At 32.4% G+C, this 20,204-nt stretch overlaps 1 protein-coding gene and 1 long non-coding RNA gene across 2 annotated transcripts; one reads left to right on the top strand and one right to left on the bottom strand.

Moving 5' to 3' along the window:
- Window positions 1-1,838: 1,838 nt before the first annotated feature.
- Window positions 1,839-12,555, top strand: LOC148622142 (uncharacterized). The gene is made up of 11 exons (XM_088571741.1): window positions 1,839-2,374; window positions 3,005-3,063; window positions 4,235-4,397; window positions 5,176-5,372; window positions 6,088-6,339; window positions 6,774-6,884; window positions 7,353-7,515; window positions 9,976-10,184; window positions 10,676-10,921; window positions 11,252-11,299; window positions 11,549-12,555. Exons 2-11 carry the CDS (start codon window positions 3,009-3,011, stop codon window positions 12,553-12,555), a joined length of 2,451 nt encoding a protein of 816 aa, XP_088427867.1. The 5' UTR covers window positions 1,839-2,374; window positions 3,005-3,008.
- Window positions 12,536-14,506, bottom strand: LOC148622141 (uncharacterized). The gene is made up of 3 exons (XR_015920580.1): window positions 14,315-14,506; window positions 13,250-13,353; window positions 12,536-12,851 (listed from the first exon to the last, which is right to left on the bottom strand). It is a non-coding gene; the product is annotated as an uncharacterized LOC148622141 (long non-coding RNA).
- Between the last annotated feature and the right edge of the window lie 5,698 nt (window positions 14,507-20,204).

The following is a 20,204-nucleotide window of genomic DNA, read 5'->3' as shown; positions in this document are numbered from 1 at the left end:
TTCTGCAAACAGGCTGATCATTCTGATAATTAGCATCTAACGAACACAACGAATAGAAAACGCTTTGATAACTATCAACTAACATTATCTGAGCCCCGTGCAGGTCTGGGTGTTAAAAGAATAGGCCTGCAGCAGCGCTAAGCTTGTTGTAAAAGGCGACTGAATAGTGCTCAAAACCCTACCCGGGGCTAGGACGCTTTGCCCACAGAGCAACTGGGATGTGTGCCCCAGGTGGTAGAATGGGGTACCCCTGGCGTGTTACATGTTGGGGTTGTCAGGCTATACCATAGTGGAGCACCGTGTTGGGAAAGATGCCACGTTCCTCGCACGTTAAAGAACCCTACTGTGGTATTCTCCCGGGGTAGGCACCATAGGGCTCCGCCACAGGAGGCTAAATTGCCCGACCCTACCTACCTCTCCCTATTTCCAAAATTTCCCAATCAAAATTTGTCGACCCCATTGTCCTTGTGTCCCATCCCTTTTTCATTTCATCATCATTTCATGTTCATTTTATCACCAATTTCATGTTCATCGTCTGAATATAGCTGAAATATTGCTGCTCGGACGTTAAACCCCAACAAACAACAAACAAAAAAACTAACATTATCTGAACTTTTTCGACAATTTGTTGGCGTTTGTCGAGAATTCTTTTTCTTGTGCAAAAATTCTTAACTTTTGGAACGTACTGCAACGTTCTCAAGCGAATAAAGCTAAATAAGGACAAATGTAAGACGAAGTCGGAAAGAACTTGTGCGCTTCTTTGACCTTCCCTGGGCGTTTTATAAAACTGCAGTTCGTTCCCAGTTCGTTGGCCATCTTGTGATAGTGGAAGAGCCCCCTTACGTAGTAGTTTATCATCATAAATATTTCCTTAAAGTTTTGTCCGATTTTCTTACATGGGATTAATATAAAATGCACATAAAACTCCAAATCTTGCTTGTATTAAGTATATAATAATCACAGTGAATAACATTTTACTACGTTTTGAAAATTGTTTATTATGAATATTTCCAACAAAATGGATGATTGAATTCTGTTGGTTTACTATGCAACCTCACATTCTAATTTTATTTATTTTCTACCTCAGTGGTCTTAGAATAACCACGTCGTTATCTGACATTTTAGCTGCAAAGAAGCTTAAATTGTTCATTGATTCTGAATTAGTTGAGATAATTAAACTATTGAATAAGTTCCACAATTCCGTTGCATTTTATAAAATAGGTACTTCGTTTACTAAATAGAAGATCTAAGCAAATGAAAATTCCAGCCTATTTTCCGAGCTATCACATTGTCAAAGAAACAATAAATAAGAGTGACTAAACGTAAACAAGAAAAAGTTAAAATCTGCTGTAAATACTAATAATAAACATCACAATGACATTTTTCACACTATAACTATAAATAGGAAAATAATATATTAAAAATGCAAAATGGGCAACAAAGTCTGATTTTTAAGAGTACAAAGAGAACCAAGAATGTAACCCAGGGACAAATGCCAGACATGGAAAGCAGACAAACACAACAAAAAACTTAAAATAACCAAAATAATACATACAAAGCAACTAAAATAAATGAGCAACTCGGACTACACTAAAACTAGGAGCATGGACCAGATGTACCGATAGGGTAAGCGTTCTCTTCTTTTCTAGAAACACCCGTCGAGCTGCTCATAAAAGGCAAGTCCAGGGTAGACGACAGTGGAAAGGAAAACTTTTACACATTGAACAAATCAGTTTCCATGGGGCAGATGGATATACCGTAACGACTGAGTGAGTTCATGATTACGATCTTAAAACTTCTGTAGTGATAACTTCATTTTGTAGCAACACAACCCTGTTCCAGTAGCCTTATTGTAAGAAGTCTAGCGCACTACAAAAAGTCTACGTTAACGTCAAGTGCTGGCATACCGTATGAATCTTGATATGAAAACTCCATACGCAGGTGCTGAAGGGATGTTCCCACAGATAAAAGGAAAGTTGACAATACGGAATGAAAACTCAAACGCGTTTATCGTATAGTTTGGTCAATAATTTTCTTGTACCACCGATCTCTAAATATAAGTCAAGATATGCAGTTGAATTCACAGTGTCTTTAGTATCTTTTATGTAAATTTCCTTGGGGTAGATGCGATGTATAATATCCCCGAAATTAAAATTGTTTAACGATAAATTGTCATCTATATAGCGGAAACTGAGACTAAACGATGTTCCCTCTTTTGTACCAGAACAGCTATAAGATCAGCCTCATAAAAGTGAAGAAATAGGTCAGCAAGTATAGGAGCACACTTCGTTCCCATTGGAATGCTGACCGTTTGTTGAAAAACACGTTCTCCGCCCTGGACTGAAACAATGAGATTATGTTTCAAATAGTCTTGGTAGGTTTGTGTTATATTTGCGCAAAACTTCAGTTGTACTACATTTTAGAAATTTCCATTTTCTTAATTAGGCTGTGTATAATCACCTGGTAAAGAATCCAAAAAAAGGGTTATAGTCCATATGTGCATCTTCTCAATGATAAATAGTAGTTCTAGATATGATGTAGATGTCGTTACTTAAAAAGGATTACCTTCTGGTTACAGAATACCACTTGCAAAAATTGGCAAGCACCACTTTTCACAATGTATATAATACAAAATGCAAACAACAATTATATGTTTTTAGTCTCTAGAAAATAATGATAAAAATCTTAGCTGATATTTATAAATAAATCATACCATAAAATATAAGTGATTTGTTCAGCGTGTCATAGTTTTCCTTTCCTCTTTCGTCTACCCGGACTTGACTTTTAATGAGCAACTCGGCGGGTGTTTCTAGAAAAGCAGAAGACCTTACCCTGCCGGTGCGCCTGGTCCATGCTACCAGTTTTTAGTGGAGTCCGAGTTACTCATTTGCTTTTGTTGCTTTGTATGTATAATTTTAGTTACTTTATGTTCTTTGTTGTGTGTTTCTGTTTTCCGTATCAAAATATTACATACAACTCAGCATCATTTTCTACTTTATTTTAGGAACATGCGGCCTAAAGATGTCCAACTTGTTTTTTCTGTCATGTTGTTTCTTATAACAGGTACGTAACATCTATTAATTTACCATTCCTTCCAGTATCACGTAGGTAGTCATTCGTTGTGTTTCCAAACCTCTGCTTACCAAAACAAAAAAATCTGCTTATTGGTCATTCAAAGCTTTTATTTCCATCAACACAAACCATTTTCTAGTGTTAGCATTCAACACTTACAGGCATTATTTAAACAATATTACCAAACAGATATACGTAATTTTAATTAAATTTCTACTAACGACAATGGTCATTTCTAGTAATTTTTACACTTGGGAGACGAGGTCCTTGCAAAATTAAGTCGGTCAATAAAAATAAATGTTATAAAAGTTATAAATTGTCTGAATATGATAATTATGGACTTACGGCGTAGAAGAAAAGTGGTAAAAAGATTTTTCAGTCGCAAATTTATCAGTAAGAGCAAAAAATGACTATAACGTTTATTACTTTTGACACTTTACGACAAAGGAAGATCCATTATAAACTTGGCATTACAATGCCTATTTTTACTTAATTATTGTTTTACAATTAGGAAAAGAAATTCATACAGTAATATGGCATTTACTTTTTTTGCTTGTTTTCAATTCTTGTGTTTTATGCGTCGTCGATGAAGATAAAAAGTTTTCGATAGTATGAATGAAATTTCCGATATAATAACTCTTTTCGTGACGGTAGATATGTTAACTACATTTAGAATTCCAAAGCGTGATCGTACGCCCTATGTATTGTAGTAGCAAGTGAATCTAAATGGAAAGTCAATAGACATGGCTAAGGGTTAATATTTCGTCAGTGGACTCAATCGAGGGTTGTAGGGTTCGATCATTAGTGGAAAAGTATGATTTTGTTAGAAAATCATGCTATACGATTAAATGGGCCTTCCATCTAAACACAAACGGGATTTGTAGAGCGTTGAGCTAGTTGTGGTATAGTCGTTAATGACATGAAGACCCTTGGGGATCGAGAGGTATGACAGGCCTGAATCATTATGTAGGAAATACATAACATGAAGGTTAAACTTGCGATTCAAGAAGAAAACATCTTTTTGTACTTTGAGCTTCGATTTTAAAGTTTTAGTTAAATGACTTTGAATTGAGTTTAAAGAACGAGTCTTTCCTTGACTTCAGTTTAAAACTCCAAATTCAACAAGGACATTCAGTTTATTAGGTTGTTATGATTTCCGCAGATGCTCAATCCCATATAGAAGAAATAGGGAATAAAATCGTTTTCCACCAGGAACAGCAAACATTAGGAGAAGCCGAAAGCATGTGTGGAAGTCATGGCGGTACTCATCTTGTAATTAGAGACTTTGTTGTTCAAGAAATTCTTGCTGATATACCCTCCTTAAGGTATGAAAGATTTATTTCCTCAAAGTTCAATTAGAATATAAAATGCTCCATAAAAGTAATTGTGGAATTACATTCAACTCAACGTGATGAGTAAGAAATTGATATTTATACAATCTTGACATTTTCTTATTAATCACCTGTAAGGAAATTGGATATATAGCTACTTTTATGGAATATTTCCTTTAATTGTTTATTATTCATATTTCATTTAGAATTGCATTGATTATGCAGACAATTTCATTCCTTGTAAATCAGACAACGAATAATTGTAGCAAGTCTAATTGGTTGGCAACATTTAATTATTTGATTTGAATGATAATTTACCATTAGAAGTTTTAGTAATCTGCCTTCTGTGCGTGTTGATGCTTCAATAATAAAGATTCCATGAAAAAACTTTTATACAAAAGTGACGAATATTGATAATCAGCATAAATGTATTTTTTATAATTGTTTCTTTCTCAATTGTTGTTAAAACAATAACATTCGTATTTTTGTAAATGGCTTAATTTGAATAAGAAAATGATAGGATCTCACATGACAAAAGAACCTGACGCTAAAAAAAGTAGCGTTCTCATCATTTTTTATATAAAAAAATGAAAAAAGAAAAAAACATTACCTTTTCCACAAATGAAGTCAATGTAATCTTCCCGACAATAAATAAAGTTATAAACCCCTTGATTATAATTTTGTACACATATGAATATAAATTATTCAGAAATTTGTAGAACGGTTGTGGCTTCGCTGTAGAAAAAAAATGTCGTTTTAACTTTTAAATCAGGAATGTATCAGTGTGGGTTGGTCTCTCGTACAGTAATAAATCATGGAGCTGGGCAGACGGATTTCCACTGTCACCACAGTTGGTGGCCTCTGTCGGGACAACGGGTTGTGTCTCAGTCACCTTAGATTTGGATGGTGTTTTTATGGAACCAAGAAGCTGTGAAGCAAAATTGCCATATTTCTGCCAATACAAAACTGGTGATTACATGTATTGTAGTGTATTAAAAAAGTAAACATTTGAAAATGATATCAGCGGCTACAACGGTATGGGCAATATTTATAACTCGAAAATCTAAGCAAAACAAGAAAACAATTATAACAACAATGCATTGAAAAAAAAAAGCACACAAGAAACTTTGATTAATGGCTAGGTGCGTGCCTAGCTATAGGGACTTGTCATTGTATGTCCTTTTCTTGCATTTAAAGTACGCTTTTATTACGCTTTCTTAAGTGTCATCTGCAATATTACATGTATGAGTTGCATTTTTCTTTTCTTAATTTTTAAAATATTATTTTATTTTATAACCTGTAGTTTAGATATAAAATAATACATCCAATTGTTTCAGTGTTAGTTTTCTTCTTTAAAATTATCCAATTATAAATGTTATACCTTTCTCTAAGACTCCCCCCCACCCCCAGGGTTGGGGGGCTTCTAAGTTCACTCCCGGTTTACTGGGGTTTTAACCAGTTCCCTGGTTCCATTTGACTTTTCATAGCTATCTTTTCATTTTCTGTTAAGGTTTTGCAAATGTAATTTACTTTCCATCTCCTCCATGTTTCCCTATGTTTACCTCTACTCCCATCCCACTGCTGGTGTGCACTTAAGTGTTATTTTTTGATTGAATATGTATCTTTTCGAATAAAAAAATGTACTTATCATATAGATATATTATGCACAATCTCTTTATAACAGGAACGTGTTTCTTTAGAGTTTATCACCAATCCAGTATTGTTGGACATAATATATTCCAACTAACAGTTACTACCTTAGAAACATGCAAGGATATATGTGGGCATATGACAGAATTTGTCTGTGCGTCATTTGAGTACAGTGAAGTTAACAAATTTTGTCAGATGAATGACGTAAATCGATGGACGGCATCTGAAAGTTTTGTTTTTAAAATAGATAAAAGTTGGGACTACTATCACAAATCTTGTTACACAAGTAAGTATAAAAAAAATCATTACAATTTTTATTGTTTTTAATCATGTTACATCTTGTTATAAAAACTTTTGGACACATTTTCATAAGTTAATATACCGTCGAGACGTCTAACAAACTGTGACGTAAATGATTGAAAAACGCTTTAACGCATTAAAAAAAAAACACTGAAAATTACGTTCACATGTGGCAATATTTTTAGCTTACATAACAATTCAATATAAGTGATTGTTCATGCTTCGAATTCCAAATATTGACGTCATCATGTATTTTCCAACATAACATCAACTATTAATCAAATATTTTAGAAAAAAAAAATCACAGGCAAAAATCACCCTTTATTTAGAACATGGTCATATTGAGTGTAATTAAATGTTAATAAGAATGCTTAAAATACTTTTCAAAGTGTTCCTCCCATGATTCTTTATTCCACTCAGCAACACTATTGACAGAGGATTCAGATCAATATACTTCGACAACAAGCAATATTCAATTTTCCACAGAGATACCACTAACAATTACACCAGCCTATGTACAAATTACAACTGGTAAGTGTGGAACATTTTTCGTCTGTCTGTTTGAAAATTGTCAATAGTTAAGATTATGTAATTGCCTCATTATTAGTAGTCTTTTCTCATGATTGTCAAGACAAATAATTTACTATAACAGCTGTTTTTAAAATTTCAAAAAATGTTAAAAAAAAATTCTTATGGAATACATGACCAGAATTTTGTATCATTAATGCAACGTCTTTCATTACTTGACATGTCTTACTTCTTGTGACCTTTAAGAAAATCAAGTCGACTTAACAGTCTGTTAGATTCAACAATAGCAATAAATTAGAATCATAACAATGTAAATCGCGAAGAAACATCTGAACTACTGAATGAATTAATGTATTGTAGTAGAACAATATATTGCATGTGCTGAAAATTGTAGCAATTTTAAGTTCTAAATGACCAGTCATCTGTCTTATCGATGAAATGCAATTCAAATGAAACTTTCTTTTTTTATAGAGTCGTTTCCTTCAGTGCTTATTCCTAAACGTTTTGTTTTGTCCAATGTAAGTTTGTCATGGGAAGAAGCAAAGCAATATTGTAAACAGGAAGGGGGCAGTATTGCTAAGATAGACGATCCCTCTATTGTACCAGAAACAGGGTATCAATCCATCAACGAACAGTGAGTAAAACTGGTAAAATACAAATATTTGAATTATATTATATAAAACCAAGTGAAAAATCAGTGCAAAAAAAAAAAAAAAAAAGAACCATGTTAATGCATGATATTGAATCGGCATAAAAAAGTTTTTGTGATGTAGCTGATATCACATGACTTGAAAGTCAAATTAGGCATGACAACAACTTGATTGCCGTATATTACTTAAACATTTAAAAAAAAATACAACGAGAATGAGGTCAAATTAATAACTACTAAATAGTTGGGTTAATTATGACTATCACGAGGGAAAAGCTTTATGCGTGAAGAATCGTTTAATACTTATCTAATTATTCCAGATACATGTCCATATTGATTTTTCTTTTCTCTTTGATGATTTTTTTTAGTTTTGAACGAGTGAGAAACTTCATCAGATAAAGTCTTTTAAAGTTCAATTTTATTTTTTTATTTTTCTGCAACTCGTGCTTCCATGTTTTATGTATCATCTGATAAGCAATACTGTCTCGGAGTTATAATTTTCATCCAAAGTACATGAAGCACAATAGTTCTTCGTACTTAACATTTTCGTACTTTTACCATGCAATTACTATTGTGTGAAATGCCCTCTTTTCAAACTCATGATTAATATGTTTTTTTTACAAAGCTGCACCATGATTACCTGAAAACATGTTAAAAAGCAATGTATTTAAATAATGCGCAGATTATTATACAAAACAGAAGCACACGTACTGAAATAAGCTGATCAAACATATGAGAAAGATATCGATATATTTGGAAAAAGGAAAACACTGACATCACGTTGAAACAAAATTTCTGCGTCCATGGTATTTGAATGATAGTTCAAAGTCCGACTTAGTATCATTTTAAAGGCCAAGTATGATAATAGGTCCTTTCAAGTACCTCATATTTCTAGTTATACAGGATTGTGTCAGTTGCGAATTAGGCGTAATAAGATAGAATATCATCATTTAATAAATTTGACTTTTAGATCAAAATTTTAAGACAAATGGTGAAAATCAATGTTGTCAGTTTTTTTTCAATATTATTCCCAGAGAAACGTATGTGTAAGTTTCTATTATGTCCGTTAATCTGTTAAAGTGTTGACTTTCGCCTACTGTGGAAGTAAGAATGGAAAATCAAAAGTACCAAAAAAAAAATTATGAAAACGGGGATATAAATGATATCCATGAGCAAAAACACATATAATAGATAAATTGACTAGGACAAGCAACACGTTTCTCTTGTCGCTTCTCTTTGAGTACATGGATAAGATAAGTAAAACATTATATAAAATATAGTTTGAAATGTTGCACCAGCCTTCTTTTTAATTGTTTTAATTGATGTTGTTCGATTTTTATATATATAGTAGTTATATATTTAATTTGAAATGTTCACAAGACAACCACCGCGTTTTTAACATCTTATTGGGTTGTGCGTTATTTTTTTCCCAAACTGAATAAAAAAAATTACCGATTAATGATTTAAATTTGCAAAACTCAAATTGAAATAATTAGTGTCTAACTTGTTATATGTTTTACATGTACATCTAAAATTCAAGAGCTGTCATACAATCTTCTCATCACAAACTACACGCCAAAACTTAAGATTTCCAGGATTTAACTTAAACTGATTTTGGTAAATAAAAATACTTGAATATACAATATTTGTTTATCTTTTGCCCTAAAGAAACTGCATTGGTAAGGTTATTTTCTGTATATTAGTCTTTTGTTAGTGATATAAGTGGTCTTGTAGCCATAACATCTCTAGCGTATGATGTCTTATTGTTTAATTTATTTTCAAACGTTGACAAATTTACACCTTTTACCTTTCACCGAATTCAAAGACAAGCGGCTAACTTAAAAATGCGTCAAAATATAAAACGTCAAACCGAATGTTCGAAGGTCGACAGCATACTCTAATTGACCGAGTGTCAGCTAAATATATGACAAACTACCCCATCTGTCATTAGTGATTTTTTGATCGGGCATACCCTTTATCCCGCCACACAATGGCTTTCTTAAAAGAATCAGTTACTGTTACCCGTTTGAAGACACTATTGTTTATTCCCGGGTTTTAGTAAATTTTGAACTGCTTGTTTCAATATGTGCTTTTTGGTCCCTTTGCTTTCAATAACTTGTTCTTCATATGCTGTGTTTAAATGTTCCCAATTTTCCTTTGGTCTAAAGAAATACCCAAAACACGTGAGGGGTCATTCTACGTATCATGTTCGATGAACATATTTTTATGTAGTTTTAGTCGTCACAAATTCTTGGAAGCAAACATAGAAGGATAATTTTTATAATATTTATTTTTTCATATATCATTTTTGATTTATTCATATTTGTGTTAAAAAATTTATACGAACAGAAAACTTTAGGTTTTTTTTCTTAATGTGGACATATCAATGAGATGGCATGTCTTATATATTCATTTAAGCTATTCATATATATTAATATTTTTTAGAAATGAAATATTTTGGATTGGATTAAGAAAAGCAGGAAATGCAAAGTGGGGTTGGTTTGATAACAGTACATTAGAGTGGAGTAACTTTAAATATAAACCAAACAAACTGGATTTCATTAAAGCATGCGGGGTCGTGTCACTATACAGTGGTTGGTGGTATACTGCTGTGTGTAATGAAAAGAAACGATTTGTTTGTCAATTTCCTTACGGTATGTTGTGCAAATGCATAGGATTTAATCTGTCCATCATATCTGTAAAAAAAACTCAAAAATAAGTAATATTTAACTGACTCTATTTTAATACAATTTACACACATAGTACAATAACAAACTTCTAAATTATCGGTATCGAACGGAAAAAGGTACGAAAAAAGTTGAACGTAATAAAAGAAACATTTTCCATTGAAAAAAAACTAGAACAAGAAAATAGACGCACAAAACAAACAGTATAAAATAACCAAACGAACATGCACATAGAATAAAAGTAAAATGAACAACCCGGAGTTCACAAAAAAAAACTAGGAGCGCGGACCAGGTGCATTGGTAGGGCAAGCATTCTCTATTTTTTTTTCTAGAAATACCCACTTACTCATAAAATCATAAAATGTTACTCACTTTCGGGGTTAACGAAAGAGAAATTCATCTCGAAAACGTTTAATGAGGATTTTGTTACCTACTTTGTTTTTATTCATCTTTTACAGAATCTTGTAATTTCGTTCCTTTGCAAAATGCAACGCTGATTGCACACAACATTGCTATTTTTAGTAATGTTTCCATAGGAGAGTGTGAGAATTATTGCACCGCTACCGATTTCACATGCCGCTCATTTGAATATAACCATGTATCTTATACCTGCCAAATAAGTGACCAAAATAGGTGGACTGTTCCAAAATATTTCTATCCCACATCTGCCAACTGGACGTATTCTCACCGAAGATGTAATTTTGGTATGTTTTTTTTTCTTTAAATTGAATTCTGAAGTGATATTGATAACAATCAGACTTTAATCAAAACAATTTAAATTGTAATCTTAAATAACAAGATGCGGAGTGTGCGTGTTTTTTGTGTTTTTTTGTTTTGGTTGTCGTTGTTTCATTTTGTTTTGTTTTGTTTTTTTGTTTTGTTTCTTTGTAAAAGAAGCTGTGACTTCAGCATCATTTTTAGACAGATATCGTGTTTGATACAAAATCATGAATTATATCTTCTTGTTAACAAGAATTTTTGTCAAACAAAATGTTAATGATAATATAGTGTATTCATGTTCACCTCGTTTTCAGGCTATGACTCTGTCACTGAAGCAACAACTCAATTTCAAACAACTAGTGGTACGTTCTATTTTATCAGTGATAACTCCCTTTTATTACAGTTGGTTATGTAGTTCATAATGGCAATGGCATAGTGTTAATGGTATACACAAAGAGTGGTTAAGGCTTTGCCTTTTTATCTTTTGCGTTTTAACGTAATTGCGACCGAATGATTAAATTCTTTCTTTTACCATCAATGTCTTGAGCCAAAAAATAAATAAATAGATAGATATAAAAAAAATCACAACAACGAAATTTTACCACTTATAGAATACAAAGAAACCTCGGTGGACCTTACTACAACTGAGGTGTTCACGACGGAAAACCATAACACTCGATCAGAAAAACTACTACAAGAGGTTGTGGAAGAACTGGAAGAATTGGGGAAGGAACTTAAACGGAAAAGGGTAGAAAGAAGTAAAACAAGTGCCGTCGACAATCGTCCTTCTGCGAAGGGTGTCGGTATTGCTGCTGCTATCATATTAATTTCCATATTTGGTAGTATTGTTATTCTTGATCTTTCAACAATCGGTGCTCAATGTAAACAATTTTCTACAAAGGGTAAGCATAAGGGTTCCAAATACAAGAGTAAAAATTTACTTCTACAAAGTACCCAGAACAACTCAGGGTGGGACGTTAAGGAAAACCGTCATGCAAATGTTTCAAGTACTAGGAATTCTGACAAAAATTCATTGTCTGTATTACCTAGTAATTGTAATGTTTGTTTTGAAAATCGAAATACAAGTACAGAAATTATTAATAACGGGTTTTCAAATGTGTTGGGGAGTGAAGGCAATAAACAAACAGAAAACTCAACCAAAAAAGTCGAAACTGATACGACATCAATTCAGTTTTCATTAGATATATCCGAAGATTTAAAACAGATAGATGCTGAAAGCATGTGTTACGAAAATACAAATCTGACTGTAGAAAATAATGACAATAGTTTTGAAAAATCACAAGTTAGGGACAATATACCCTCCAATCGCTTAACTGATGCAACGAAAATACAGGTATCAGTTGATGTGTCCAGAGAATGGACACAAACAGACAACTTTATTGTTTCGGGTTGTAACTGGGAAAAAAATACTGGCGACAATAGAAACGAACTACCAAGAAACAAGGAGGACAATACTAATCAGGAAACGGGCAGAGCTGAAATTTCACCTGTAGAAATGATAAACGATACAAATTGTGATAACGATTATGAGAGCAATGCAAATGAGGACCAAAATAGGCATGATAATCAAAAAAATGTAGACATAACTTATTTATGATGACAACGTTTAACAATGAATAAGTATGTAAATTATTCATGTACATGCACATGCTAAATCAAAAGTAAATCTGACGTTTTACACTTTCGATTATTCTTCTGAACAAACCCGTTGGCCTCAATCTACAACTGATGTTTCTTGGAAGGTTTCGGTCTATTTGCTTTGCTTCAAGCCATTGAATGAAAGCTTTATTGGATGGTACGTGTCACCTATCTTCACATAGTCAGGATAACCTATGTTAATTGATAGTGCGAAATCTATTGGTGTGTTCGATACTTTTGGATGATCTTGACCTTCTAAAAAAGAAAGATGAAATCGATTTAGAATATCAGTTAGCTTGATGTTTTATCACAAAAGCAAACAAACAAACGATCGAATACATTAAATCGAAAGTGTTCAGGAGATCTGATGTTTACTAATGAAGGTTGATAAGGACTTAACTTGTTCGATTATGCACCCACGAATAAACATCTAATCTAACTTGAAATGGCAAAAATTGGGCAATTTTAAACAAAAGTTTATTGTTGTTAAATATGTAAACAGCAGTAATACTTTAACTCAAATCTTACTATGCTGCTTGTGTAATACCCTTGGAAGTAAGAATACACATATATATGGGTCTTCAAAAAAAGGTAAACAATCTATTATGGTGTCAATATTATCATAAGATGACAAAATATTAAGAAGTGCTTACTATGATGGGGAGGCATTTTCTCTCTGTGTGTATGAGCAGCTCTAGACACAGCACTGGTAACTATTGTAAACACAAACAACACCAAAATTCCACAAATCTTCATCCTTAAACAAAACATTGAAAGTCACTGTTGGCGTTCATCGTAAACAAATTGACTAATAATGAATATGTGTAAAAGTAAATTTGATATTTGTTATCAGTAAAATTTGTGATGATTTTTTCTTTGTCAGGTGGCTTTCTACATTTTTTTCTATTTTTTGCTTCTTTTAACTATCATGCATGAAATAGCTTGATAGTATTCACTGAAATGTTTATAATTTCATTTATTTCTTTCTGTATTGGGTTTTCAAAAACACATGTGAAGTGAGTGTGTCAATGAATTAGGCCAATTTGAGTGCAGATATAACACCACTTATACTTTGACTGCTGTGTCCCCCACTAGACATCTAGTAAGTAAATGCATATGTGAGAAATAGTGAAAAAAAGAGAGAAAAAAAAAATCGAATAAAAAATTGAAAAGAGCTTACAAAGTATTCTAGTTATACTCCCTACAGTAAGGGCAAATGTGCACTTCTTAAAATGAAACATGTATCAAAATGTACATCATGTCGTGTATATTGTCGGCTAATACAGATTTTAATTTATGTTCTGGTGTTGATTAGAGATTAGAATAGAATGTTATTTTGAACATTGCCATGGCATTATCAGCCTATTCTTGTCACAAATTCTAGTTAATCTCAGTAATAACATGTTTTTGTATTAAAAAAAAATAGCATTTATTTTTATATTTGAACCTGAATTTTATGAAGAAGACACATCGAATCAATTGAGAAAACATTTTTATTTATTATTTGTTATGAATGGTATTTTTGTATTTCTTCAAATTAAAGTAAAAATCAGATTTCGCAAATTATAACCATCTTATTGCATACTAAAAAGATTAATTAGTTTTCTATTTTAACTGTTGTTTCTAATTTCACTTTGACATGTTCATACACTTAACTACACACGAAAATTATTTAATGTTCAACACAGATAAGACTAATGATGAATTAATATTCATACCTGCTTGTATCTTGTTCTATGCCAATGTCTTAATCCGGCAACCCAACAAGACACTACTTCAATCCAAAGAATCAAGACAACATTATTTTGCTTACAGTGAAGAATTTAAGCCCAGCTGCTAACAGGACAAGTTAAAACGTTTTATGACAAGATAATAAACAAGCGAGACAAAGGTTTGATATGATGATAATATTTCTTGTGTTACATAACAGAATATGCATTCATTTATAGGCCATTGTTCCTTAATTAATTTACACGTGATATTTCTTGTCTGACCCATGGATATAAAAAGGACCTCATTTCATTTGAAAAATGATTCTTCATAAAGTGGGGTATATATAACAGTATATATTACGCATATTGCAGCATGTCATAACAACTTGAATGTTTGTAATTGTAAGCCTAAGGGATACTGAGGTTAAGCTTAAAGCCAAAGAGAAATTTATAAAGAAGTCATGCTATGTTTAGTTTAAAGGAGGAAGCTGACATAGACTTAACTGAATTTTGTTGTTGTGATGATTTGTATATCTTTTGTCTTAGTTCCTGTATGAAGATAATAACTCATGATACGGGGGGCGGCTTTTGTTTAATTGAATAGTTTTCTGACCTCTTTAAGTTAATACTGTGACCTCATTGTAAAAAGATTAGGATCTGATGGAGGACATAGGTCTTTATGACATTACGTCTTATCAACGGATTGTACATTTATGGTAAACATGTATGGTAATAATTTTACCACATGTTTCATATTAGCTAGATGTGATTAATATTGTTTGTAAGTAGTAAAATAATGTTTTTTTTTTATAGTTCATAAAGTCCATGTTCACAGTTTGTCATGGAGAACGTTTAATATTTAGCTTTTTTCTTATTCCTGTTTTATTCTTTCGTTTTTGTTTCCGTTTTCATTGTCCCAGGACTTCTGAGCTTTTATATCGCTTTATTGATTTTATTTTATTCCTTTGGAAGAGTATTTTTACCTACTGCGTTTTTACCATCATTGGACTCTCAATTTAACCTTTGTTTTTATAACTGCTAGTATATTTGCAAATCGCCTTATTTTACAAGTTATCAACGCTTTCCCAAACTTGCCTCAATAAGTACTTCCACAAAGCAATTTTGAGTGTAATTTTCTACCACTATTGAAAATTAACGGTCAATTAGAAATAACTCGAAACCAGTGGAATCCGGGTTGTTCATTTACTTTTGTTTCTTTGTACGTATTATTTTGAAAAAAAAAATGTTTTTTGTTGTGTGTGTGTTTTTTTCCTGTCTGGTCTTTGTTCCTGGATTGCGTTCTTTTGATTTCCGCTTGAATCTTGGTTCCCTTGATAACTCGTTCCTTCCTCCCGTACAGTATAAACATATGGAATGGTTCATTGTCTGCAAATATACTGGCAGCATCAAGTAGTATTAGCTTAAGTTAACAAAGGATGTAGAATATTGACTGATTGAATGTTTCAAAAAGGTACAGTTTTAACATTTATACTAGCAAGCTGCACTTAAAATGCCATATATTGCAACTGCTTTAAAAAATGTTTTGATTAGAAAAACTTTTTTTCTGTGAGGTTAACAGACGGCAGAACCGTGTTCGCATTCTGTTGCATTTCAAACAAAATTAAGGTGTTTTTCACTGACCGAATAAAGTGATGTGTAGTTTAAAATTTAAACCTTGAACAAGTTTGAGTCCTTTAAATATACATTATCCAGATAGTTTAGTCTGCCTGCAACATAATTGATTGTGAAGTTAACTTCGTCGGTCTGAATAAAAAAAAACAAATTATGGAAGGACTGGGAACACGAAAAATCTGGGAATCTTCAAACAAAATATCTGGTGAATGATAAAAAAAAAAACACTTTACTTTCATTGTAGGTACATCTGAATGAATTATTTGCAAGTAAATACCACTCATTACAATGTCCTATCAAACAGTGCTTTTAAGCATTAAGTTTTCGAATAACAAAAAGTGAAGCTGGAGATAAGGTAATATGCAAACTAAACCACACAAAAATCGTTAGTTGGTGGTTGATTTGGGTATCAGAGCAAAACAAATGCGTTTAATTTCCTGTATCTTTAAACTGAATTTCCTGGTGAAACGATGGAGAAGTTAAACTTGCATACCATTGACATATCCCCCACTAAAAACTTATAAATATAACCTTGAGAAAAAGAATTTTGTTAATTAATATCAAGTGCACGTAGCTGTGAACTTTAATAATAACATTATTTTTTTTTAATTATCATTCCCACTCGAAAAGTGAAGAAGTGCTAAATTTAATCACAAGAAGTAAATAATAAATACGGCCTACTTTATAATTTGACAACTAACCACATATTCATTATATATATATGTATTTATTATTATGTAACTTGTCAATATGTATTGTTTGATGAACAATGTTACTTGTCTTTTAAAATGCATTGCTCATTTAAAGCCAATGTTTTCCGTGAAATTGAATAATTTGATGACAAGCATTTGTATTAGTCAATTGTGTTATTTAGTGAAAGGTACTTTTTGTTGTTGAAATGATTAATCTAATTAAAGTGAGATCAGTTACCTTAACTCCAAATATAGTTCCCTATATGTTTTTTGTTGTGTCTGTTAAGGCGTCTGTAGACCTAGGGTAAGGGAAATAACTCTTGAAATCATTGATATGTTTGCATTATATTCAATTTCACCAAAGCCTATCAAGCTTTCATTTGAAACAGAATGAAATCAGTCCAAGTTACTTTAATGCTTACTTGAGATTGATGTAAAAAGCTGAATACAAACGTTCCAATGATTCTAAGAGTTGTGTCCCTTACCCTAGGTCTACATCCTTAAACGTATGACCAAACACAAACTTTAAAAAACTGTTGGAGATCCTAAAAAAGAAACTAAGGGGTGTCTAAATACACAATATTAATATTATTTTAATTTATAGATTCTGATACAACTTAGAACAACTTAAATACATATACAAAGTAAAATATCAAAGTGTCTGTATTTTAAAGAGCAATTTCTTAACTTTTATGAGGAAACTTCTCAGCAGACCTTTCGATTATTTTTGTAGATAATATAGTTTAAGACAAAAGCACAAACTTTATGGCAAACTCGATTACACTTTTTTATGTATTGTCAATTTTAACATTTATCTTCGGTAATACAATATATTTGATTCACTCCGTCATAGGGAATTTTCACGTCACCTCATTTTCTCTCTCGACCTTACCGGATTTCGCATAGTACTTTAAATAATCATTTCATTTCATTGGTTACAGCATATAGAAATTGAAAAATTAAAATGATTGTTAATTTGTATTAAAAAGTTGAGTTTTGTCGCTCGATATTAAGTACTATAATTTTAGATATGTTCATTGATAAAACATAAAATTTTTATTCGTCCTAGATTTTTTCAACTCTCGTATTATAGAAGACATAATATGAGCAGATCAATGGAGACGGTGCCAACACTACTGTTGCACATGGTTAATGCTCAAATGATCTTGACTGAGTCCGAGTTGTTTTATTCATCCTTAGTTTGTGTATGTGTATACTTATGTGTTTTTAATTTGGTTTCTGTGAATTTTTTGTTGATTCCGTTTAAGTTAGTTTTCTTTTTTTTTTCTTTGTTTCATGGATAATGATAATTTCGCTTCTTCCTGGTAACTCTTACTTTTACATTGTTTTAGTGTTTGTGAAGTTAAAACTGGTAATTATGTAAATATTACTTAAACACTGCAAAAGTTAAAAAAAATGGCTTACGGCAATATTGAAAAAAAAACAATGACCATTACACTAATTGGAAAATTAATAACAAATGCAGGAAAAAATCGACCGTGCATTATAGTTAATAAAATAATGTTTGGAAAAAAAACACAAGATATAAAAAGCACAAATCTTTATTTAAAGGGGTACACAATAATGTCAAAGAGAAGAAGTGATTACTTATCACACTGCTAAGAATAAAACACGTTTTATATCACACAAAAGCTAGGGATTCAAAAACACATGAATCTATTCAAGAGTAATCAAAGGAACCAAGATTGTACAGTAACCCAAAAGTATGTAATCCAGGGACAAAGACCAGACATGGAAGACAGATACGCATAACAAAGAACATAAAATAACAAAAATAATATGTACAAAGCAACACGGACGCCACTAAAAACTGGGAGCATGGACCAGGTGCAGTGGTATTTTAAGCGTCCTCTCTTTTTCTAGAAACACACGCCGAATGCTCATAAAAAGTAAAGTCCGGGGTAAACGAAAGAGGAAAGGAAACCTATGACACATTGAACAAATCGGTTCTCATGCTGCAGTTGGGTACACCGTAACGATCAACGAGTTCATGATGACGACTATAAAACTTCTGTAGTGATGACTTTAATCTTGTAGCAACATAATCCTGTTCCAGAAGCCTAATTGTTAGAAGTCAAATGCTGTACAAAAAGTTTGCGTAGTTACGGCAAGCTCTGGCATAACGTCCATACGGAGGTACTGAATGAATTTATCTCGAGTTCTTTGGGGTAGAGGAAACTGGGATCAAAGGATCTGGCTAGACGATGTTTTTCCTTTGGAATAGATCAGCTATTAAGTCGGCCTCAAAAGAGTGAAGGATTAGGTCAGCGAGTAAAGGAGCACTATTTGTTCCCATTGGAATGCCGACCGTTTGTTGAAAAACGCGTCCACCACATTGGACATATATGTTGTCGATAAAAAAATCCAGCATTTTGAAAACAACTTCGGTAAATATGGAAGATGATTTGGAATCGTTTTTTACTAAGTATGTAGAATCTCTACCAAGTACTACATATCTGTATCTAGGTGTACCGTCTTTTTTTTTTATTTTGAGTAACAAAGATGTACATGTATAATGTTTTTGAGTCGGGAATTTAACTGAATATGGGGAACAGACGTATTAAAGTTAAAAAAAATGACAGATTTTAATGTTGTTGTTGTATTCTGATAATAATCTTGAATTGAGGGTTTCCAGAAGATCTTTCGGATTTTTTTTATCCACACTGAATTAATACCACTACGGGAGTAACAAGTGTCGCGGGAGAACTGAACGATGATTACGTCTTTAATTTGGTAAACTATGGCAAAGTATAAATCTAGTGGCCTTAGAATGGCACGAAAGGCCGAAGAACACTGAAGACATAGCACTAGATCCATACTTGTTATCCCTGACCTTTCAATAAATGATACGTCAAAAGACACGAACTAAACTATAATCAGTTCTTTGTCCATACAATCAAGAAGTAATCAATCAGATCTTGATTACGACGTGGAAAGAAATATTCATGATGAAGGCACAAAAACTAGACCAAAAATAAAACAGAGAACACCATCAATAACACAAATTAACAAAAAGGATAATAATACTCAAATTTAAAAATGTACACTTACGCCACTAAAAAATTAGAAGTATGGACAAGGTGTACCGGTAAGGTAAACGTCCTTTGCTTTCCTAAAACACCCGCCTAGTTGCTAATATGATGTCGGGTAATGTTCTCATAATCACAATAAGTTCATTATGTCGTCCGCAAAATTTTGAAGTAAAGGCTTTAGTCCTGTGGCAACAGAACGTTCCGACAAGTTATTATACCCCAACTTGCCAAGTACGGCGGTATATACTGATAGTAATATGCGTCCACCGTTCTATTACGTAGAAGGGTGCCAATCTCTTATCCATTATCCTCCCTACACCACTGATTGAAAATTAATGAAACTTTCACAGAACCCTAATTACATATTCCCACTGTACACATCTTTTTTTAGATTTTTATCCAAATAAATTGTTGTGTTTTATACACTAAAACATGGTCTTTGTCATGTACATAAGAACATGGGGTAGCCTCTCATATCAATTATTCCTCTTCCATCACATTATTGAATTTAATGAAACT

Source organism: Perna viridis, chromosome 3, assembly GCF_037379345.1.
Source record: "Perna viridis isolate PV_CMFRI_1.1 ecotype Kerala chromosome 3, ASM3737934v1, whole genome shotgun sequence".
Taxonomy (NCBI): Eukaryota; Metazoa; Mollusca; class Bivalvia; order Mytilida; family Mytilidae; genus Perna; species Perna viridis.
The sequence above is the reverse complement of the archived record's forward strand: the minus strand, read 5'-3'. Positions and strand labels throughout refer to the sequence as shown.